We start from the raw sequence: 24,179 nt of genomic DNA on the forward strand, positions 1-24,179 counted from the left end.
ATGTAGGGTAAAGGGATGAGACGGTCATATCTACTTTGGCCTCAAAGAGCAAGTGTAAGAAAGGGGTCTCCAAACTGATCTGGATGGGAATAGATCATGTTGTCTGCCCCCCTGTGTCACTTCTGTGGGGTGGGGTTGGTCTAATTCATATAATGGAATTAGCAGTTTTGCTGCCTTCCCTTCCTGTGATTTTCAGGGGGGTCCAGTTATCTCAATGTTAGGCCTACCCTAAGCACTTTTCTGCCATTTAGGATCATAGCAAAATAGGGAAGGAACCTCATGAGGTCATCTAATCCAGCCTCTTTCTCAAGGTAAGATCATCCCTGGGTAAGCTATCCCAGTCTGTCTAACCACCTCTAGAAAACTTCCAACTGTGGAGATCCCAGAGTATATCTAGGTAGCCTGTTCCAAAGCTTGACCATCCTCGCAGTCAGAAAATTCTTCCTAATTGCCAACCTAAGGTTCCTCTGCTGCAGTTTGAATCCATTGCTCCTAGTCCTATTTCCTAGAGCCACAGAGAAAAGCCCACCTCCATCCTCTCTGTAATCACCCTTCAGATATTTGAAGACTGTTATCAAATTCCCTCTCACTCTTCTCTTTTCCAGACTAAGTAACCAAAGCTATTTCAGCCTTTCCTCAGAAATTCTGCTTCCCAGGCCCCCAATCTTTTTGGTTGCTCCACTTTGGACTCTTTCCAAACCACCCACATCCTTCTGGAAGTGTGGGGCCCAAACTGGACACGGTACTCCAGGTGAGGCCTCACCAGTGCCAGAGTGGAAGAATCACTCCTTCTGATTTGCAAGTGACACTCCTGTTAATACAATGTGGCATGCCATTGGCTTTTTTGTTGTTGTTTTTGTTTTGTTTTGCAGCAAGAGCACACTTCTGGCTCATATTCAGCTTCTGGTCCACTGTAACCCTCAGTTCTTTCTCTGCACATTTGTAGCCTAGCCAGCTACTGCCCAGTCTATGTTTGTGCATGCAATTACTCCATCCTAAGTGCAGGACTTCCCACTTATACTTGTTGAAAGTCATCTAGTTGACTGTGGACTATTTTCCCAGTCTACCCAGGTCATTTCCCCCACCCAACTTGGTGTCATCTACAAATTTACTAAGTATGCACTTGCTGTCATCATCTGAATCATTAATGAGGATGTTAAATAATACTGGGCCCAGGAAAGACCCCTGGGAAACCCCACTTGATACCTTCTCCCACCTACATATTTGATGCTTCTGATGCCTAAATATATCAGAATAATATGCTATGTATGTACTACAGCCAACTCAGATCCCAACTAGTGTTGTCAGTTTTCAGGATGTCCGTAGAGGCTTTGCATTATCTTGTAACTCCAACATCTGGAGTCATGTAATTATATGAGCTTTCATTTATATTGGCTGTAATCTAAATGAATGTAATCTTGTAACCTTTCTGGGTGTGTCCAGATGAGTGCACACATGCATTTCCCTGGGGACAAATAGCACCGGTACACAGTTGTGCTGCTGCTACTTGTCCCTGGGAAGCATCCATGCACATGCACTCTGGAGTGCGGCAGGTTACCTTGGGTGAGGTATAGAAGGCTGGGCCCAGCTCCTGGGCTGGCCTCAGAAGCCTTGCCTGGGAGCCTCAAGGTGGGAGGCGTGGATAGGGAGAGGGGGACAAAATTTCCTTTGTTACAATGGATGCCATTACTCCTTATCCTTGTTAGTAAATAGCAGATACACCAGCATATTTAATCTTGCTCACAGTTATTGAAGTCTCAGAAGGGAGTGGAGGGAGTTTCCAACATTTTTTTTAAACCTGATTTTGTGTCTGGGTGTGCAAACATGCCCACACATTTGTGTGTAGGTCTTACTTATCACAGGAAGGTTGTTACAAAATGTACTTTGATTTCTGTGTTGCCGTACCTCAAAAAGCTCAGAGTGGCTTGCAATGAAACAAGATAAAGTATAGAAATAGAATAAAATAATAAATGAAAATAATATAACAATATAACCCTTTCCCAAACAATACCACAAAATTGACCCCACCATCTAAAACTTGTCCACATAAGGTCTTAAAATGCTTCTGAAAGATGTCCGGGATTTGGTCCAACCTGGAAAGATGTCCAGGTTTTGATGGTCTCAAAGATGATGGCATTCCAGAGTTGAGGAACAGCTGCCAATAATGACTGCTCCTGTCTTTTCAGCCAACAAACTTGGTTCACAGATGCAACTTGCAGGAGTCTGCTCTTGGATGACCTTGGGGATCTTAATGAAAGATAAGGAAGAAGTCAGTCCCTTAGGCATGTAACAGGTCCCAGGCCATTCAAGGCTTTATAGGTCTAACGCAACACCTTGAACTGCATCCAGAAAGCTATTGGCAGCCACAGCAGACTCTGGAGCATTGGACTAATGTGCTCCTGGAGACCCAACCTCATCAGAAGGAGGATCTCTGCATTCTGTACCAGCTGTACCTTCTGGATGGTTCTCACAGGGGGCTTAGTAGACCATGTTAAATCTCATTCATGCAGTTCTCTGTCATGAAAATCTGAAAATTTTGGTGAAAGGTGGACCCTAAATAATTTTGGAACTAAAGCATGGTGGTGGAATGATAGGGACAAGCCCTTCATTTTTTCAGAAGAACATTTTAAAAAACAAAAATACTTTGAAATAAAGTCCATTCCTGAGGTACAACAGCAATATGTTATTTTTAATGAAAAATCTACTACAAAGAATTGTTTACCTGACAGCTTTTTTTTAATCACGTTTCAAAATTTTATCCTGTTTCCTCTGGCATTATTCCATCACTTTACCATATGAATAGTCTCTGATGTCAAAGTTAAACATGTGCTTAAGTACTTTAGAATTTATCTGTGTGTATGAACATACTTCTACAGAAATTATATTTAGACATCATTCTCTGAAATCTTTCATCCTATAACAGAATTGTTGACATATGAGCAAACTGTTCTCAGGAAAAGGAAAATGGTTAATTCTAATAAATCCATCATCACTGATGAGCATATGGCACAGCTTCTCTAGTTCAGATGGAGTTCATTACCAGTTCATTGGCTCAGACCACATGTCAAAACTAGTATTTTTAATTTGCTATGTGCTAAGGGTTAACAAAGACTAACAAAGACTCATTCTTCATCCTGGAGTGGTCTTTTCAGAAGCTATTATTCAGAATATTAGCCAGGGAGAGACAAAAAAAGTGACAGAGGGAAAAATACAGATTATTAATAGATAGAACTGTAAAAGCTAATGGCTAGGAAGTTATGCAATTCAGAAGATTGCACAAGAGTGAGTTGTGGGTATATGGGAGGCCTCGACTGACATTAGACAGACTTTGGAAGCCAGGAGGAAAACTATGGCATATCAGAGAGTTCAAGATTTGGGAACACTCCAAGCATAAAAGTCCGAAACAACCAAAATATTAACTTGTACACAAAAGAAAGCAGAATACTTATTCTTTTTTGTTTAAAAAATGATAGAACATACAGTTTGCAATCAAATCTGTGCCACCTACATTTACAGGAGAGTAGATTACCAAATGATATGCAATCAGACTGCAGACATTTCTATTACACTGCAATTTCACAGTCAAAATTCAGAGGCAAAGTCATCACTAGTTTTGATCAAAGGAGACTCTGGCGCCATTTTGCTTGATCATCAGTAAGCTTCTGACACTGTTAACTACAGGGTATTAATTAACAATCTTCAACTTCTGAGCTTCTCTGATGTAGCTCTTTAAGTATTTCAAAACTACAGCACTCTCAGAAAGAAAACAAAAGATAGTTTATGGAAGAAATTCTACTTAAATTCTTTGGCTTGTGCTGTTGCATAGGAGGCCAGACTAGATAATCATAATGGTTCCTTCTGGTTCTAAAATCTATTATTCAGTAGGAAAAATGTGAGCGTGATCTGTCTTCTGTCTGAGCTAGATTGCAAAAGGGTTCTGTTTTTTTAGCTCCCACACTGGTTTTAGTGTAAATAAATGATCTTTTCAGAACTGAGATAGCATATGTTGGTTTATTGCATCTGCTGAACTTAAGCCAGCCATTAGGAAATAAAGCAAAATAAACAACACCGAAAGCAAAACTTTTTCTCAATTTCTTGTATTCCACAAGGCTAAATTTTGCCTATTAGTTTTCATATGTGACTTTTATGGATTTTAGCTAAGGATTTTCATGGATTTTAACTTAGCCCCTCCAGGTCAGATTTGTTCCAAGATGTCTAATGCTGTTGTGGTATATGAGATTCATATGAGCATCTGATATTTTTGCTATACTAATTGTGCATATGTGTTGGGGGGAGGGACACGGAGAGGTGGCATATAGGTTCATATAGTGTTTAGCCTTTTTTTTTTTTAGCAGGAAGATGTCTGCCTGTTTAAGTCGATATACTAAAGTGAAACTTCAGCACAATTTTTGTTTGACCTTTGGAAAACTTTTATTCTCTTTCATTATTGCTCAGTGGGGTCTGGTTCCAGGCAATGATTCTTTCAGAGGCTTTTCCCACCACTCAAAATAGGGACTGTGAACTCCTTTGTTTAAGCTACTGTGATTAAAGCTTGTATGGGGAGTCCTGCTCCACTAAAGTCAGTGGCTATTAAGATGAATTAATGTTCGCAAGTGCTTTGAAAATGAAATGTCCTATGAATGAGCTAAGATTTTTTTTCTAATGCTGTATGTTTCTGTATTATTCCTTAAAAGGCTTTTCAGCAGCTATGCACTCCATCAAGTTGGATCAAATGGATCTCCAAGGAGGGGCATATTTTGGTATAAAAGCTAATCCAGTGCACTACTGCTTTAGATTCTATTGCCTTACTGTAGCTGAACTGGAAGTTAAAATATGAGCCCATCTCTCAGGTGTAAATTAACTAATGATATCAATCAATATCTTATGATATCTGTATCTTATCTTATCCTCCCCTTGGTTCTTAGCTTGTTCTTTGCACAAGAAAATATATAGTTTATAAACTATGTAGTATGCATCTTCACACTGTAATTGTGTCCTTTGTGAACTTTTATTGTGAAAATATCAGTTACTTACCATGCATTGCCATAATAATTTTGTTTTTAAAAAGGTTTATATGTATTCTTGATAGCGCATCTTCTGTTTTCTGTATTGTCTGTTTGAAGGGTGATATGAGGTCAGGGAAGGGCCTTCAGATAAGGAGACAGACAAAAATATTCCAAATGGATCTTGCATCCACTCAACTTCATTTTTAAGGATTTTCTCCCAGTGAAATATTTAATATATGAGATTTATCATATGTAGAAAACAAAATATACAACTTCTGTAAAAATGACAGGGACTGCATGATAACCCCTCTGAAAATAATGATAGATAATTCATTGATGGGAGTCAGTATACTGTTTTGTAGCCTAGTAATGTTGCCTTTAATTTTCTCATTCTTGTAGCTGGTGCCTTTGCTCTGTAGAAACCAAATCCATTTTTGTTATTAGGTGGAAATATAAGTCCCTCTCTCATTTTTCCTCTCTGTTTTTTCTGCTTCCTTATCCCAGAAAGGTTAGCAATGCCTTTTGCTGTGCATCCAAAGACCCTAACAGATGGAATTTACGGATCCTTTTAATCAATAGAAAGTCAGGATATGAAAAATTCTATCTTGCCTTGGGGTTATCCTATGGAACTCGTTTAACTTTGAAATGAAGACAGCCAACAGTGCCCGTACACAAGAGACTAGAATAAAATAGCACTTTCAATGGGACAGTCACAGTGACCTATACTTTTTAGTATTAGATTTAAAAAAATAAAGTTAAAAGAAGTAGCGCTGGACATTAATCTCTGTACAAGAGGTGGCATTTTCTTTGCTTTTTTCTATAAAGTCTACTGGATTGTTTTCTCTGCTAATTAACAGAACACACGTGTGTTCTCTGTTAGGTGCTGTTGTCTAGGCCAGTGGTATTTGTCCATGCCATATCTTTACTTGGATTTTAGACTGTCTATTTTTATTGTCTTTGTTGCATATTGTTTGTTTGGAGGGATAATTCTCCCCTGTATCTAAGCTGAATAGACTGGCATACAGCTAGGAGGGTCTTTAATTAAGTAGGCCAAGCTAACTTTGATTGGCTGGCAACAGAATGTGCTTCCAAGACAGGTGAGCTGTAGATACTATATTTTAATTTGAACTTTTTGTAGCACATCCCCAACTATCAGAAATATGACCTGTCAAGCTGCTGCGAGACTGTTCAGTTTGGTTATTGGATCAGTTCTGAGCCCAAGATTGACACTTGTATCCAATTTGTGTTAAGGCTGCTTGTGGTGGATTTCTTTTTCTTTTCTTTTTTTTGTGGGGGGGGGAGTTGTTTATGAAAAGAGCAGGAAATGACAAATCTGTTGGTATTTGAGGATATTTGTACATTTTAAATAACTCATCCCAAACCAGCTTTAATTATCAAACCCAAAGCTTGCACAAAATGTTTGGGGCTGTTTTGTAAAGGCTAGTAGTTTTTCTCACTTCAGGAGTCTGTTTGTTTCAAGTTTATAAAGTTTTTTGGACCATGCATCATATTGTAGAATGCAATAGTCTCTTGAATCTCGCTCGTGGCGCACGGGCCAAGTCCCAGAGGACTGGAAAAGGGCCAGTGTGGTCCCCATTTTCAAGAAGGGGAGGAAGGAGGACCCAGGCAACTATAGGCCAGTCAGTCTCACCTCCATCCTTGGCAAAATCTTTGAAAAAATTATCAAGGCTCACATTTGCGAGAGCCCGGCAGGACAAATTATGCTGAGGGGAAGCCAGCACGGGTTTGTAGCAGGTAGATCATGTCTGACTAATCTAGTCTCTTTTCATGACCAGGTTACAAAATGCCTGGACACAGGAGGAGGGGTGGATGTCGTATACTTAGACTTCAGGAAGGCCTTCGATATGGTATCCCACACCATACTGGTGAACAAGTTAAGAGGCTGTGACTTGGATGACTACACAGTCCGGTGGGTGGCGAATTGGCTAGAGGGTCGCACCCAGAGAGTCGTGGTGGATGGGTCAGTTTTGACCTGGAAGGGTGTGGGCAGTGGGGTCCTGCAGGGCTCGGTCCTTGGACCAATACTCTTTAATGTCTTCATCAGTGACTTGGACGAGGGAGTGAAATGTACTCTGTCCAAGTTTGCAGATGACACAAAGCTTTGGGAGAAGTGGACATGCCGGAGGGCAGGGAACAGCTGCAAACAGACCTGGACAGGTTGGACAAGTGGGCAGAAAATAACAGAATGCAGTTCAACAAGGAGAAATGCAAAGTGCTGCACCTAGGGAGGAAAAATGTGCAGCGCACCTACAGCCTAGGGAATGACCTGCTGGGTGGCACGGAAGTGGAAAGGGATCTTGGAGTCCTAGTGGACTCCAAGATGAACATGAGTCGGCAGTGTGATGAAGCCATCAGAAAAACCAATGGCACTTTATCGTGCATCAGCAGATGCATGGTGAATAGATCCAGGGAGGTGATACTTCTCCTCTATCGGGCGCTGGTTAGACTGCAGTTGGAGTACTGCGTGAAATTCTGGGCGCCGCACTTCAAGAGGGATGCAGATAACCTGGAGAGAGTCCAGAGAAGGGCAACTCATATGGTTAAGGGCTTGCAGACCAAGCCCTATGAGGAGAGACTAGAGAACCTGGACCTTTTCAGCCTCCGCAAGAGAAGGTTGAGAGGCGACCTTGTGGCTGCCTATAAGTTCATCACGGGGGCACAGAAGGGAATTGGTGAGGTTTTATTCACCAAGGCGCCCCCGGGGGTTACAAGAAATAATGGCCACAAGCTAGCAGAGAGCAGATTTAGATTGGACATTAGGAGGAACTTCTTCACAGTTCGAGTGGCCAAGGTCTGGAACGGGCTCCCAAGGGAGGTGGTGCTCTCCCCTACCCTGGGGGTCTTCAAGAGGAGGTTAGATAAGCATCTAGCTGGGGTCATCTAGACCCAGCACTCTTTCCTGCCTGTGCAGGGGGTCCGACTTGATCTATTGAGGTCCCTTCTGACCCTAACATCTATGAATCTATGAATCCTTTACCAAAATGCCTTTTGAGAGCTGTAAATACAAGGTTTTGTAAAAGCACAAAGTATTTTTGTCTTGCTAGCATTCCTCTTGAGCCCATCATTTACACTGATCTGGCTGCTTCATATGCCCAGTACGAATTTTGGATTGTTTTGAGTCCTGATCCATGCTGTTCTTCAAGCAGTGAGTTAATGGCACCAAGACCTGATCCTATAGATACCCCTCCACATAGGCCTATTGAAGACAAGGGGATTAATGTGCATATATCTTCAGGATCAGTTACAGATTTATTTTCAATTATAAATTTGAATTGTGTTCAGCTTGCATTTTGGTACCTGTCTTTAATGTGTCTATTGATTAGAACGATACATCTCTTACTCTGATGAAATAAACTGAAACTGCATTCCTGATGTTTCATTCCAATTCCCAGGGGAATGTCAGATATGTCTTCTCCTACACCACTTGATCACTCTTTCTATTTTATTTTTCACTACCTTACATTAGCTCAGAGTCTTGACACCAGTAAAATGCACTGCCATGTTAGATCAAGACTATGTGCAAAGGTAAAGCTCCTTGTGCTGGCGGGCCACTGACATATATATTCTCTGACAACAGTGTTATTAAAGCCATGCAAAATCTATAACCAGGAAGTTGTGCAGTGAAGAGGGAGTTATTTGTGAGGGACTGTGTCTTGCAAAGGAAGGGTGTTGCAAAACCATCTCTGCCATGGAGAGTAGAGGAAAGAAATTTGTGCGGAATAATAAAATTATGCTTCTACTTTTCCCCAAAATGAACTGTAGTGTCTGAGCTCTTGTCATTATGGGGCCTGGGAGGTTGTGTGCTAATGCAGGTTGTCTAGCCAAATTCTAGCTTTCATACTGACGTTCTGCTACTTGCATTTATCTGGAGTTTATATGCCCCCACAGTCTGGAATATGGCTCATTTCACTTCCTGTCCTAAACTATTTTATTATAGTACTCAGTAATACTAGAGAGCTGCTCTGTGCCACATCAGTGAGGGCTGAAATCTGCTATACTGTAACCCAGAAGTTTATATGGTACTGTTTGCATGAGAGTTGCATCTAGAGACTCAAGCTGAGATCAACAGAATATGAGTTAGTCCCTGCCCCCAGGGGATATATTTCAAATAAGAGTTTACAATGTGAATAGTTCTGTAAATGTAAGTGTCTTAGTTAAATTGTATACGTTATATGGGAGTCTTCTGAAATGAAAATATATGTTGTTTTGATAATAAGCCTACCTTTTGAATAAATGGTACTATTTAGAGAGAAATGTGTTATCTTGAAAAGAATACTTTAAAACATTCATCATAATAATTGTGAAACTAAATTAATACACTTAGTTTTAGATGCACAATGCGTGTTTAAAAGGATACTAACAAACAAAATTTAGCTTCAAACCTATTTTTAGAAAATATTAAAATTCCATGAAAAAATGATCTTTTCCTGTTTTTCAGAAAAAAGATATTGATTTAGAGTTTTTGAAACCCAATAATGGCAGCATTGAGAACCTTTAATTGAAATATATACAAATTTAGAGCTGGTATTTGGTACTTTTTTTAAGCAAAACTTTTTTTTTGTTGGTACTGTTTTCAAAAATGTAGATGTGGGGTGACTGGAGCAGTTTAAAGATTTGTGCTCAATTTGCCAACTTGCTTTAGTTAGAAAAGAGGGACAAATGAACTATTCAAAAAATGTTGAAATGTTTTGCCTGGAAAGTTTTTTTAAATGAAACATTTTGATTTTTTTCTTTTATTTTACTAATCTATTTGGAAATTTGTTTCAGTTTTATTTAAAAAGCTCAACAGTTAAATTGTTTAGTTTTAGTTAAACTGAATGCATTGTTTGAATTTCTTGACTTTGCAATTTCCCTACAAATTTGAGTTATTGATGTGTTGGGTAGACCTGAACAGTTTCCCCCTAACATTTTCAGGATAGCATTTGAAAAGCAACAGGAAAACTGACTTGATTGGATTATCTTTATCCAACCAAATGTGAACAGAAGATAGATACATAATTACAATCAAATATATTTTCAATGATTCTCTCACTTTTAATAATCTCAAGTTATGTTACTTACATCTGCCAAACATGCAGCACATTGATAGTGCCTCTCTAAAACAATTCCAGTCCATTAGCATTAGTGGTACAGATGCTGATTATAATTTTGTGATTCTTTCTTTCTGATAGGGAAAACAAACCAAATGAGTGCCCATGTATGTCAAGCCTCAGGCAAGCAGTATGATGCAGCACACCTTGAAATAATGACCATGTCTTTTTTTTTTCTCCCACTCCTCTCTAGAATACCATCCAGCCTGATCGTGTTACATACTACAGGGTGCAAAAACCAAAAGAAAAAGCACCTTTTTTAACCCATGCAGCAACATCTCATCAAACATATGCTGAAAATCCCCCAGGGAGGGCCTTCAGCCCGCCTCAGCCAGACCTGTTCCCACCAGAGTCAGAAGCAGAGTTTGACAGAAAGACACTAATAGCAGCACTAGATGAGTACATCACCCAAAAGATGGCAGCACAAAACAATGATCAAAGCACCGTTGGGAGGACTAAAGGGCCTAGCCTTTATGCTGATAGGTTCCATCCCTCTCACAGCGATGGTTTTGATGGAACTTTAGCTACGGAAGAGGCAGAAGATTTTAGCATGAAGCAGCTGTTGCGACTGAGGCCAGGTGCTGGAGAGCAAGGGTCAAATTCAGAGAGGCTGAGTTATAAATTTGCTTTTCCCCAGGGAAATCCAAAGGATCCTCTGAGTACAGTGGATGGTAAGATTTATATTTATTTTACTTTACTTGAAGCATTTATCCTGTGCTGTAGATGCTTTTTCAAAAAATGTGAATAGTCATAAGAACTAAACACCTATAGAATAAGCCCGTCTCTTCCCACTGAGTTGCTTGTATTTATCTACTTCTGCAATCACAGTCGTAACAGGCACCAATCTGACCATCCGTTTCTTGTATATTTCCATCATTCAACTGATCAAATAATAAATTCCTGCATTCAGTAATACTGATCACTTACATAATTCTATATATTTTTCAAGCCATAAATAATTATGGAAAACTATTTGTGATCAAATCAGTTTTCATGCATGTCATTTTGCATAGTTAGGTAAAACTGTCTACTTTTTTTTTTGGGAGGGGGGGGTGTTTTCTCTATTTATCTAGAAATTTAAAGACCGAGGGTGAAATCAAAAGCTAGTTGAAAGGAATCAGAATGCAACATGTTACATTTGTCTGAACTTTGGGACCAAGCATGTGAAAAGGAAGTGCGTCAGTTTAGGTAGGCCTATGAGATGGAAGAGACACAAAACACGGGCTTATAGCTAGAGTTTTTTGTACAATTAATTGTACATAATATTGTCTGATATTTGTGAGCCATTGACATCAGATTATGATTCTTATGAATTAGTTTTATTCGTGATAGTAAATGATAGTTAAATTTGGACCATAACATATCGTGTGATTTCATGATGTTTTCATTGATGTGTCACAAATCCACTCATATCTTCATTTTGTGTCTGAGGATTGGTAAGAAGGTCAGTCAGAAGGTAATCATGATCCACTTGAATATTTCTCTGGACCAAGTCAAGTATTAATGTTACAACTACAGTTCAGAATGCCTGCAAGTGAATCAATCCCAGAGATATTACTGTCCATGTGTGCTCAGCTGCCTGCAGCTGGCGTTCTACTTTCTTTTGAGCTGTTTCTGGTGATATGTAAAAGGTTTCTTATGAGTCCATCATTACTCAAGTTTGCTATTTTTTTTTTTTTTTTAAATACAAAACTGTTGAAACTTTGACATTTTCTCTGCAGACAGACAATGCTTGCTATCCAAAAGATGCCCAAAGTGAAAACACTCTTGGTATGGTGCCTGAAGATAATAGGTTTCAAGGAACAAACAGTAATGTAAAATCAAATCCAGGTGGCACTACAGGCCTCTGAAAAAGGTTACATGATTTTGCTGCTAGACTCAAAGCAAACTAGGCCCATGCTGGTTTCATTATCGTCTGACTGTTCCACTTCACCTTTCCTAGCAGGAGCCAACGGGGAACAAAAGTGCTTAACACTTACAGGGAATAACATGTTTCCAAATTCATTGGGTTGTGGTGCTTTGACTTTCAGATGCATAATATAATCTGTAGGAAGTTTTCTCACTTTATTTACTTTATGTATTAATTTACATGACATTCCAGATCATTTATGAGGGGCCAATCATATGGTTTCTTTTGCATCTTTGCATTGCTTACTACAATGTAACCTATCGGTATAATCAGAATTTAAAGTAGTAGCCATCAAAAACAATGGTGGACTGAAATTGGCTTTACCAATCTGACCAACATTACTGCCTGCAACAAAGCTGTCAAGTACTAGGCAGAGGCTTGAGGAAGATTGACTATATTTGACTGTGTAGAGGTTTAGTTTTTTTTATTTCCTCCACTCTGTTCCTGCTCTGAACATTTTTCATCCTCCTTATTCCCAACCTTCTTCCAGTCCTGCTGATGAGATTTCTGCAAACCACCAGCCCATTCCTGTCCTTCAGACATCCAAATCATGAGCATTCCCCCAGGCATAGATGTCCAAAATGTGAACTAGAGAAGCTCCTATACTGAATATAGGGAACAGTTACTTGAGACTTGAAACATGTGGTATGAGCAGGGTACTAAAGTGAGAGGAACCAGTTGGCAAAACAACACAGACACATTGTGCAGATCAGCAGAGTTGGTGGGAGGCAAGGTAAAGTTAAGGAGCAGAAGAGAGAAACTCTTGTACAAGGGAAAAAACATAGACAGATTACACCACTCATGGGGATGGAAAGACAATGTGACTGCATCCAGACCAGTGCAACCATGTGGTATGTGGCGCTGCAGACACATCTGTGGTGCCACATACCACACATGCAGCTGTTCTCTGAGCTGCAAGGGAAATCCCAGGGTCAAAAACCTGTGCGCAAAAAAAAAAAAAAGCAGAGTGGCACATGTGTGCACCTCCCAAAACCAGAGCCTGGCCAGCCGGAGCCATGCTCTGGCTGCCAGCCAGGTTCTGAGCAGCAGGATTGACACTGCTGTAGCCCCAAGAGGCCTCCAGGACCCCGGGTAAGGCTGCTGGGGCCAACCTTTCATACCTCACCTGGGGTAACCTGCCGCATGCCAGAGGGTGTGTGGCACAGGCATTCCCTGGGGACAAGTAGCAGCGGCATAAGGTGCATCTCTGTGGCTTGTCCCCAGGGAAATAAATGTCCACACTCATATGGACTTGGCCTGTGTCTAGGAGTTGTATGATGGGAGTGAACAGTGACTTTGAACAGGGTCAATCTGCAGACTGTCTAAGCATTAAATACAGTTTAGCACAGTTTTGTCTGTTAACGGTTTGATCCCTCACTACTAATCACTTCAGACTTAGGGCATAACAAACAGAGTTGGCAACCGGGGCAACCCTGCAAGAGATCAGAGAACAGGGGAACACAGGTTGAGATCAGGGGCAGGAAGGCAACATTTTTACCTTGCAGTATCACAGTAATACCTTCCAAGGAACTAATGAAGAAGTGGGGCTGTACCATTGGCCCACGGCTAAAGGGCACATGTACAATGAAAGATCTTGCAACGCACAATAAATGAGCACAAGCATGGGTAACACAATGGTCAAATGTGGTGTAAAGACATGAGAAGAAGACAACCTTGCAGTATCCTCTGACCTGTGACCCTTTCACAAGTCAATTTTCCTTGTTTTGGGGAACTCATAGGGTCTCCTTTTGAAGTTTACAAAAAACATGAATAAAGACAGGAGCCAATGTAGATGTCTAGGAATTCCCGTGTTCCTGATCAGATAGGCTCTTCAGCCTGTCAGCAGAGCTGTCCATTAATGGTTGTGTGCTAGCACAAGCAGGGGCCATGTCCATATTTAAAATACATAGACATGAACAGCACATTTATTAGACCCAGGAAAACACAGGGGCTCACTCTCTTTATCCCTGTTTAAAAAGCAACTCAATTTTACCAGCTTGGCACTGACAGACAGAACAGATTTCTGCTGGTGCTCCTTCTTTCATACTTAAACCATTGTATTTCCCAAATTCCTTGGCTCTGGTTACTTCTATAATTCTTCTTGGCCTTTTAACAGTTAGGGGCAGTACTATTCAATAATGGTGGAATACAGTACTGAATGTTTAGTTTTTCTCCAGTTGGCAGCCAGCAATGGCGGGATGCTGTTTTTCCTGAGGTATTCTTTTGATGGGCAGTATCCTAGTGACATTGGCTAGAGCAGAAATAGTAACATTGTAGGAGACAGGATGCTGTTCTACCTCTGCTTTATTTAATGAACCAGAAAGACCTGCAGAGAGCCTGTTAGTGGAATCTGGAGTAGGGCCTGTGGCCATTCATTTTCTCTTGTGTGATTTTTCTCCACCTTATTTCCATTTTGTTTGAGATTGAGACTGAAACTGTGCTTTGTTATCGGCTATGAACCTGTGGAAGTGGACTGGGGAGATAAGACTTTGCTGAGATAATAGACAGAAAGGAAGGAAGTGGGTTTGAGAAAATGAAACAAAATTGAAATGACAAGGTTATATTGACAGGTTGTTGTTCAATGACTCAGTTTGGCAGCTTGTTGCAATGTGGGGACATTCAACTGAACCTGAGAGAAAAAATATAGTAATGTTACACTTATTAATCAGAGTGATTATTAATCATAAGTGATTATTAATAATCACTTATTAATCATTAATGTTACACTGTTAATCAGAGATGGCCTGAACTTAAACCCTGGATTTGAACTATGGGAGAAATTTGACTCTGTCTGAATCACATGGCTCATCACTGTCTCATGACCCTGGAATTCAGATGTAAATTATATCCCTCTGGTACCCACTTGCAACTCAGAAACTCTCTAACTTAATCTTTTTGCATCAGTAACTAATGGTGTTTTGGGCATGGTACTACCACTGAGTTCCTCTCACCTGACTTACACTAATAAGGTTAAGTGAATGAAACTGCTTTAACCCCCCCTTTTATTTCATGACGCAAACCTTGCACGCTTTTTTTCCCTGAAATAATTTGAAACATCATCTATTTTTTTGGACTTCAGCAGAACCCATAATACTACTGAAGGATCCGTTAATGTGCCTTAGGAAAAATTACTTAGGAGCCTAAGTCTTATTGAGTGAGGTTTGGGCTTATAAGGATCTAGCTTATTTTGGAAAATGAGACTTAGACTCTTAAGATTCTGAGGCACTTTTAATCTCCCCCCCCTCCCCCCAAACAGTTTTCTTTGGTACAATCAAGTTTAATAGCTAGGTAATTAGGGTAACCAAAACGAGTTTTTTCCAACAGTACTGTGGAATACAGGCAACATTGGGACATGTCATAAAAGTTTCATATACGGGTATGAAAAGGGCAGAGATGGATTTTTAATGTGATCCATGCACTAGAAAGCTGAAAACAATTTGTACTATAGCCAAGGCTGCACACTTTATTTCTTCTAAGAAAAAACAGGACAGAAAATGCCTCAGATTGTGCTGAAATCTTTTAAAATTCTGTTGTTCCCAAATTACACAATAACTGTGCTGTCTATTCACATCCACAGATTCATGGTCAAACTCATGAAAAGTCACTGAAATTGTTTCAGGCTCCCATTCTTTTATAACATCCCTGATGTCAGGTCAAACACAGTGTTTCAAACATTCTTTTCTACTGTGATGTACCATGTGATGTGTCTGGCAGCGGAGCTGTACTGGTACCCAGCATGTCTCCAGGTGGTAGATAGAGGAATGACTTTCAGGGAAGGTTAGCTGTGAAATAAGCAGAGATAACTGATGAATAAGCAGTCATGGACCAAGCAGCAGCAACACCACCAGTTTGTAGTGGGGACAGCAGATGGCAATGGTTTATCTCATGAGAGACTCATATATCCTTTGAGGGGGCTGTAACATGACGAGTACAGGTCATCACTATAATAAGCAGGGTCTTCATTTTTGCATGTTTTTTCTGTGGCAAATGGATTTCATAGAATCATAGAAGTAGGGTCAGAAGGGACCTTGTAGATCTTCAAGTCCGACCCCCTGCCTGGGCAGGAGGAAAACTGGGCTCAAATGACCCCAGTCAGGTAGGCATCGAGCCACTTCTTAAAAACCCCCAGGGAGCCAGCACCACTTCCCATGGAAGTTGGTTCCAGATCCTAGCTGCCCTAACTGTGAAGTAATTCCTACGGATTTCTAATCTAAATCTACTCTCCAACAACTTGTGGCTGTTATTCCTTGTTATCCCGGGGGGCGCTAGGGGAAACGAGGTCTCCCCCAAACCCTTCTGGTCCCCCCTAGTGAGTTTATAGATGGTCACAAGGTCCCCCCTCAGCCTCCTCTTGTGAAGGCTGAACAGGTTCAGATCCCGCAGCCTCTCATTGTAGGGTCTGCCCTGCTGTCCCCAGATCATGCGGGTGGCCCTCCTCTGGACCCTCTCCATGTTGTCCACATCCCTCTTGAAGTGGGGCTCCCAGAACTGGACACAGTACTCCAGCTGTGGCCTGACCAGTGTTGCGTAGAGGGGGAGGATCACCCCCTTGGCCCTACTTGAGATGCACCTGTGGATGCACGATAGGGTCCGGTTAGCCCTGCCAACCGTGACCTCACATTGTCGGCCCATGTTCTTCTTGGAGTCAATGACTTATAGCCATAGGTCTATAAGTCCTCAACAGCAGAGCAGGTGGAAGATGTTGAAATCTTAACAGCTGTGATGGCAGATGAAGGCTGCAGCAGAATGAGATCTCCAATTCTCTTGGCCTTCTTGCCATTAGATTAGGGTCTTGTTCTGTCAAGAACTATGTGGAACCTGATGTGCAGCAGCTTCTCCATGATAAGATAAATAATGCACAGGGGTCTTCCATCAAAAGGGCTTTTCCAGCACATTTTTCAAGCCCTTTGGTGACCAACTAATTATAAGACGAGTAGGATTGTGAGGGTCCCAGTCATTAACTGGCATCGGGGCAATTACAAGGAGATCATCTAGCACTTGGAGAAGGCAGGAATATAAACTGGCAGCTGTAACTGTAACTGAGCAGCCCTCCTCAGGATCCATTCTGCTCACCCACATAAGGAGAGGCTAGAAAAGGTGCCTTAGAAATAGTCTGTCTACCTTCTTCCTGACTGGATAACTTCTTCCAGTGGGATCACCTTTACTGCAGTCAAAATCAGTGAAGACTTGCAATCAGTTTTGGGACTTGGAACATCAGGACCATCATGGAAAATCCTAATAGTGAATGCCCAGAGCTTCAAACCGCAAGTGTAGCTCAAGAACTCAGGTGACACAACATCAACATCACTGCACTGAGCAAGACCCAGTGAGTGGGAGATGGGCAGCTCCAAGAATATAGAAGTAGCTATACCTTCTTCTGGAAGGGCAAACAAGAAGGAGAATGCTGGCTCCACAGATTTTGTTTTGCCATCAAAAATGAATTCATAAATCAGCTCAATGAGTTTCCTATCAGAATTAATGAACACTTCATGACTCTCCATCTTGAAGTGGCAGTGAGCCAATACAGCACTGTCATCAGTTTGCATGCCCCAACTTTTGACACCACCAGTGAAACCAAGGAGGAATTCTATGCTAGCTTTGACCAAGTTCTTTCTGATGTTCTGGAGGGAGACAGATTTATTCTTTTCACCAGAGTTGGAAAGTACTGAAACCTCTGGAACGGAACCATTGGCAAGGAAGGAGTAGGAAGTGTCAACTCCAGCGGCATCCTCCTTTTGACCAAATGTGTGGAACATGGACTTGCCATCACCAACACCCTGTTCTGCCAGAAAAAACAGGCACAAGACATCATGGCAACACTTGTAATCTAAGCATTGGCCCCTGATTGGTTAAGAGAAATCCAGGGCAACCTAAGGGCCAAAAGGGGAGCACATAAAAAGTGGAAAAAGGATGAGATCACTAAAGATGAATATACCTCCTCTGCTCGTGCTTGTAGGGAGGCAGTTAGGCGGACCAAAGCTACCATGGAGCCGAGGATGGCAACCCAAGTAAAAGACAACAAGAAATTGTTTTTTAGATATATTGGGAGTAAAAGGAAGGCCCAGGGAGGAATAGGACCACTGCTAAATGGGCAGAAACAATTGGTGACAGATAGGGGGGACAAGGCTGAACTCCTCAACGAGTTCTTTGCCTCAGTGTTCCTAAGTGAGGGGCACGACAAGTCTCTCACTGGGGTTGTAGAGAGGCAGCAGCAAGGCGCCAGACTTCCATACGTAGATCCTGAGGTGGTGCGGAGTCATTTGGAAGAACTGGATGCCTTTAAATCGGCAGGCCCGGATGGGCTCCATCCGAGGGTGCTGAAGGCACTGGCCGACATCATTGCAGAGCCACTGGCAGGAATATTTGAACACTTGTGGCGCACGGGCCAAGTCCTGGAGGACTGGAAAAGGGCTAACGTGGTCCCCATTTTCAAAAAGGGGAGGAAGGAGGACCCGGGCAACTATAGGCCAGTCAGTATCACCTCCATCCTTGGTAAAGTCTTTGAAAAAATTATCAAGGCTCACATTTGTGAGAGCCCGACAGGGCAAATTATGCTGAGGGGAAACCAGCATGGGTTTGTGGCGGGCAGATCGTGCCCGACCAACCTAGTCTCTTTCTATGACCAGGTTATGAAACGCCTGGACACAGGAGGAGGGGTGGATGTCGTATACTTAGACTTCAGGAAGGCCTTCGATACGGTATCCCACCCCATACTGGTGAACAAGCTAAGAGGCTGTGATGTGGATGACTGCACAGTCTGGTGGGTGGCGAATTGGCTAGAGGGTCGCACCCAAAGAGTCGTGGTGGATGGGTCGGTCTCGACCTGGAAGGTTGTGGGCAGTGGGGTCCCTCAGGGCTCGGTCCTTGGACCGATACTCTTTAATGTCTTCATCAGTGACTTGGACAAGGGAGTCAAATGTACTCTGTCCAAGTTTGCAGATGACACAAAGCTATGGGGAGAAGTGGACACGCCAGAGGGCAGGGAACAGCTGCAGGCAGACCTGGATAGGTTGGACAAGTGGGCAGAAAACAACAGGATGCAGTTCAACAAGGAGAAATGCAAAGTGCTGCACCTAGGGAGGAAAAATGTCCAACACACCTACAGCCTAGGGAATGACCTGCTGGGTGGCACGGAAGTGGAAAGGGATCTTGGAGTCCTAGCGGACTCCAAGATGAACATGAGCCGGCAGTGTGACGAAGCCATCAGAAAAGCCAATGGCACTTTATCGTGCATCAGCAGATGCATGACGAATAGGTCCAAGGAGGTGATACTTCCCCTCTATAGGGCGCTGGTCAGACCGCAGTTGGAGTACTGCGTGCAATTCTGGGCGCCACACTTCAAGAAGGATGCGGATAACCTGGAGAGGGTCCAGAGAAGGGCAGCTCGTATGGTCAAGGGCCTGCAGACCAAGCCCTACGAGGAGAGACTAGAGAAACTGGACCTTTTCAGCCTCCGCAAGAGAAGGTTGAGAGGCGACCTTGTGGCTGCCTATAAGTTCATCACGGGGGCACAGAAGAGAATTGGTGAGTATTTATTCACCAAGGCGCCCCCGGGGGTTACAAGAAACAATGGCCACAAGCTAGCAGAGAGCAGATTTAGACTGGACGTTAGGAAGAACTTCTTCACAGTTTGAGTGGCCAAGGTCTGGAACGGGCTCCCAAGGGAGGTGGTGCTCTCCCCTACCCTGGGGGTCTTCAAGAGAAGGTTAGATGAGTATCTAGCTGGGGTCATCTAGATCCAACACTCTTTCCTGCTTATGCAGGGGGTCGGACTCGATGATCTATTGAGGTCCCTTCCGACCCTAACATCTATGAATCTATGAACTCATTGTTCATGCCTGGAATTAAGAAGATGTCCACACCACCTGACCTATGCTAGAAGCGACAGTTCCTGGCCTGATTACCAGCTCACCTGCTCAGTTATGTCACTCAAACAAGCAATGGCTGCAGCAATGGCTGCAGCAGATGCAGCACCAGTGGAAGGTCAGTGTCAGAGGACTCAAGGACCCAATCAAGCGGGACCACTTCCATTAGTGCCTCCACAAAAAAACACAAATTCCAATCAACAATGTGAGAATGTTGGCAGCACTTAGGGTGCCTTCAGTTCCACTGTCATCAGCACATGCAAAGAGACATTTGGAGTCTGTACTAGGAAGTATCAAGACTGGTTTGATGAGAGTGACCAAGAGATCCAAGAATTGATTGAGCACAAGTGCAAGGCCATTTGTGCTTGGTAGAACAACACCAACTCCAAGTAAAAGAAATTGAATTTTCAACAAGCCAAGGCAGAGGTCCACAGGAGGACCCATGTTATAAAGAATAAATGGTGGGAAGACAAGGCAAAGAAGATTCAGTGTGTCACTGACATTCACAATATGTGTGTTTTTTTTCAATACTACCAAAGCCATCTAGGGTATGCTCACTCAAGGACCAACCCCCTTGAGACCTAAGGATGGAGGAGACCTGATGACGGAAAGGGGGGCCACGAGCACCCATTGGAAGAAGAATTTTGAAAACCTTCTCCATGGAGACTGTTGTTGATGCGTTTTCTCATTTCAATCCTGCAACACCCAGTCAGAGATGATCTCAGAATTCCTCCAAACCTTGATGAGGTAAGGAAAGCCATCAAGCAGATGAAGAATGACAAGGCTTCTAAAGCTGATAGAATCTCCACCAAAATCTTCAAGCAGGGGGGAAAGGACCTGACATCACAGCTCCATGTCCTCATTTTAAGGATTTGGAGTGATGCAGGGATCCCAGATTACCTCAGAGATGCCAAGACTGTGACAGTCTTCAAGAAAGGAGAAAAGTCCAACTATGGATATTACAGAGGATTCACCTTGCTGTCCACCACAGGAAAAATTATTGTGAGAACCCTCCTAACCATCTCCTTCCACTTACTGAATAGCTCTTCCTGGATTCTCAGTGTGGGTTTAGGGCATCAAGAGGCACAGTGGACATGATCTTCAGTGCTCACCAGTTGCAGGAAAAATGCTGGGAACAGCACAAACTTTTCTACGTGGCCTTCTTTGACCTCATTGAAGCCTTTGACTCTGTCTGAGAAGTGCTATGGAGAATCCTTCCAAAATATGGATGCCCACCAAAATTCATCACCACTCTTTGCCTGCTCCATGATGGTATGCAAGCAATGGTTCTCAGTAGCAGATCTATCACAGCTCCTTTTAAGGTTAAGATGGGAGTTAAGTAAAGCTTATAATTGCTCCAACACTTCTCAGTATTCCTTACAGGGATGCTACATCTGACCACCAATAAGCTTCCAGTCACCTTCTAAGCCAAAAGCAAGATCACCCTGACCTCAGTCATCAAGCTCCAGTACACTGATGATGCTGTGATGTATGCTCAACCAGAAGCAGACCTTCAGGCAATTGTCAACATATTTATTGAGGCATTCAATAAAATGGGATTGACACTTAACATTCAGAAGACTAAGGTCCTCCATCAGCAATCTAGCTGTGGTCATTCAGATTCATGGTGAGACTCTGGAGAATGCTGAGTATTTCCCATACCTCGGAAGCCATTTCTCACAGAAGGCTGACATAGACAAAGAAATCCAACATTGCCTCAAATGTGCAAGTGCAGATTTGCCTGAGGAATACCTTAGGAAATGGGTGTTTGAAGATCACAACATCAGATCCAAAACCAAGCTCATGGTTTATCAAGCAGTCATGATCTCCACCTTATTGTACAGAGCTGAGATGTGGACCAATGTACAGGAGACATCTCAAGTCATTAGAGAAGTACCACCTGAGGAAGAGCCTTCAAATCCAGTGGGAAGATGGATGTACCAACATTAACATCCTCTCTAGGTAATGATTATCCAACTTTAACTTCACTGAGCCAGTCATGTCCTCCAGAGATCTGACTCCAGACTCCTGGAGCAGGTTTTATTCTCCCAGGTCAGTCAAGACATACACTCAAGAGGATGGCAAAGGAAATGCTTCAAGGGTACCCTCAAGGACAGCTTGAAAAAATGCAACATCAACATCAGCTTGTGGGAGACTATCACCCAGGACCACCCCAAATGGAGAAAGAGTCTGCTGCAAGGATCTCAGTACTTTGAAACCTTACAATGACAACAGGAGATGGAAAAGTGGGAGAGGCAGAAATACTGTGTTGCAGACTGAATCAAGAATCTGGAGCCACCCACCCCACATGGCAACACATGCTCTAGTTGTAACAGAGTCTGTCAATGCTGAATTGGCTTCATCAGCCATATTCAGACCTGTAGATAGGACAGTCATGGAAGATAATCATCCTCAACTGCAAGGGATTGCCAAAGAAGATGTGTTTGTATCAATTGAGTTTAAAAGTTTATTTTTTTTGCAACAGTCACAACAGTTTTTTTGCAACAGTTCTTCCCTTTGTTTAACTGAGTCTTCTGCTTCTTTAGCATGTGACTTTTACTTCAGGTTATTTGCATGAAGCTACACAGACAATTGCGCAGAACAGAAGTGGTGCCTACACAGAAATGTGGATTTTGCAATAATTTGTTATTATTATTGAGTGTGTATGTAGGCCTCAGACATGTTCAGTGACTGAAATATGATGACAAGTGCATGCTCTCAACTCAGCACAGGCCCAAGTTATATGCTTAACCTTACCTTTTAGCCTTGAGCAGTAGCATGGGAAAGTAGAATAAACTCTGCTGGTCAAAGCCACTAGTATTGGGCCAGGCCAGGTGCAAATAATTGTTTTTTGAGAAACACTAATAATAGGTAGAAATACTGTAATAGCTTGCTATTTTATCTTTTGATGAGAAGAATTGAATCCTATGTAGAGAGTGTGCTTTTGTTGACTGAATACGGTAAGGTGGAAATGTGTAATGCTTGTTGCTAGGCTTGAACATTTTCAAGGGGCTAAGCCAAGCTGTAGAAGTGTGGCTAAGTGGAAGATCCCAAAGCCTTTTTCTAAGTGACTGTAGAATTAACCTTTGCAAACATGAAAACTAGCCCTGTGCAAATAGGGAAGTATTCGATTCAGATTTGGCCAATTTGGAGGACAGTGATTCGATTTGGAGATTTGTATCCCTGTCCCAAATCAATTTGGCTGAATTGGCTTTGGAAGATTCGGTGCTGATTCGGAGAGATTCAGTGATTTGGCCATAGAGTATAATGGCGAATCAGTGAAATACCTATAACGTTCTCATTTTTTGGCAGATTTGGATGAAAACAGTAGGGATGATAGCTCCACTGAGGGCATGAAATTTGCCAAGTTTCAAGGAGATAGGTGCAGGGGTTTCTGGCAAACTGCACCTCAAGGTGCTGACAAGAAAAACTTATAAAGTTTGTGTGTGTGTGTTAAGACACAGCGGGATGAAACCAGCAGGGATGGTAGCCTGCAACTGGGCCTTCCCAGTACTCAGGCAGAAACAGCTCACAAAAGGGACAGAAAGGCTGCAGACAGAGGCTTATGTGCTGTTTCTACGTCCGTCCCCCAGAGCACTGTGATTGGAAGGGGACTCAGGGAAAGATCACAGTCACTGGCCAGCTACAGATGTCAGTCTTTCCCCCCTTCTCCCTCTCCCTCTTCTCAGTTTCTCTTCCCCTGAAGGACTGCCTTCCAAATCTTTTCCAAATTGATTCAGAGGCTTTTTTGGGTCTCCCAATTTGATTTGGATCTGGTGATTTGGCCTCCGAATCGGGCTGAACCTTCTCCGAATCGAATTGGCAACTGAAGCTTTGCAACATTGGCCAGCAAAATAATGGAAGCAATCGACTTGTCTGGCTAAATCAGTCACGCGTTTCAGTGAAATAGAGCACAGGACCTTTAATTTAAGTATCTAAATATACTAAATCATAGCTTCAGCTTATAGTAATGATTAGTGTAACCAAATGCTGGTTATGCTATGTCTGGTCACTTGTGTGCCACCTGAACCACTACTGTTTCCTTCTCTGGGTGGTTAGAATCTCTATTATGCTGTAATATTTCGTGGGTAGCTCAATGGGTATTGGATTATGTTCTTGTACTTTTGAGGTGTGACAGTAAAAGGTCAGGCTATAGATGCGTCTCTGTTGCCTCTTCTGACTGGATGATGATAATTAAGGAAATTGTAGCTGTATATTTTGTGCCCAAGATTACAAATTCTGTCCTGATCGCTGATGGGCTGTAGTCTTGTCTCTTTGGAGACTGAAT

General features: G+C 42.3%; 1 protein-coding gene across 1 annotated transcript in view; it reads left to right on the forward strand.

The window, feature by feature from the left end:
- PTPRN2 (protein tyrosine phosphatase receptor type N2) overlaps positions 1-24,179 on the forward strand; it is a 1,024,661-nt gene that overhangs the window by 412,583 nt on the left and 587,899 nt on the right. The window contains exon 6 of the mRNA XM_019498778.2: positions 10,311-10,788. Within this exon, the coding sequence (XP_019354323.2) occupies positions 10,311-10,788 (478 nt within the window). The remainder of the gene's footprint in view (positions 1-10,310; positions 10,789-24,179) is intronic.

This window comes from Alligator mississippiensis, chromosome 5, assembly GCF_030867095.1.
Source record: "Alligator mississippiensis isolate rAllMis1 chromosome 5, rAllMis1, whole genome shotgun sequence".
In the NCBI taxonomy this organism is placed as follows: domain Eukaryota; kingdom Metazoa; phylum Chordata; order Crocodylia; family Alligatoridae; genus Alligator; species Alligator mississippiensis.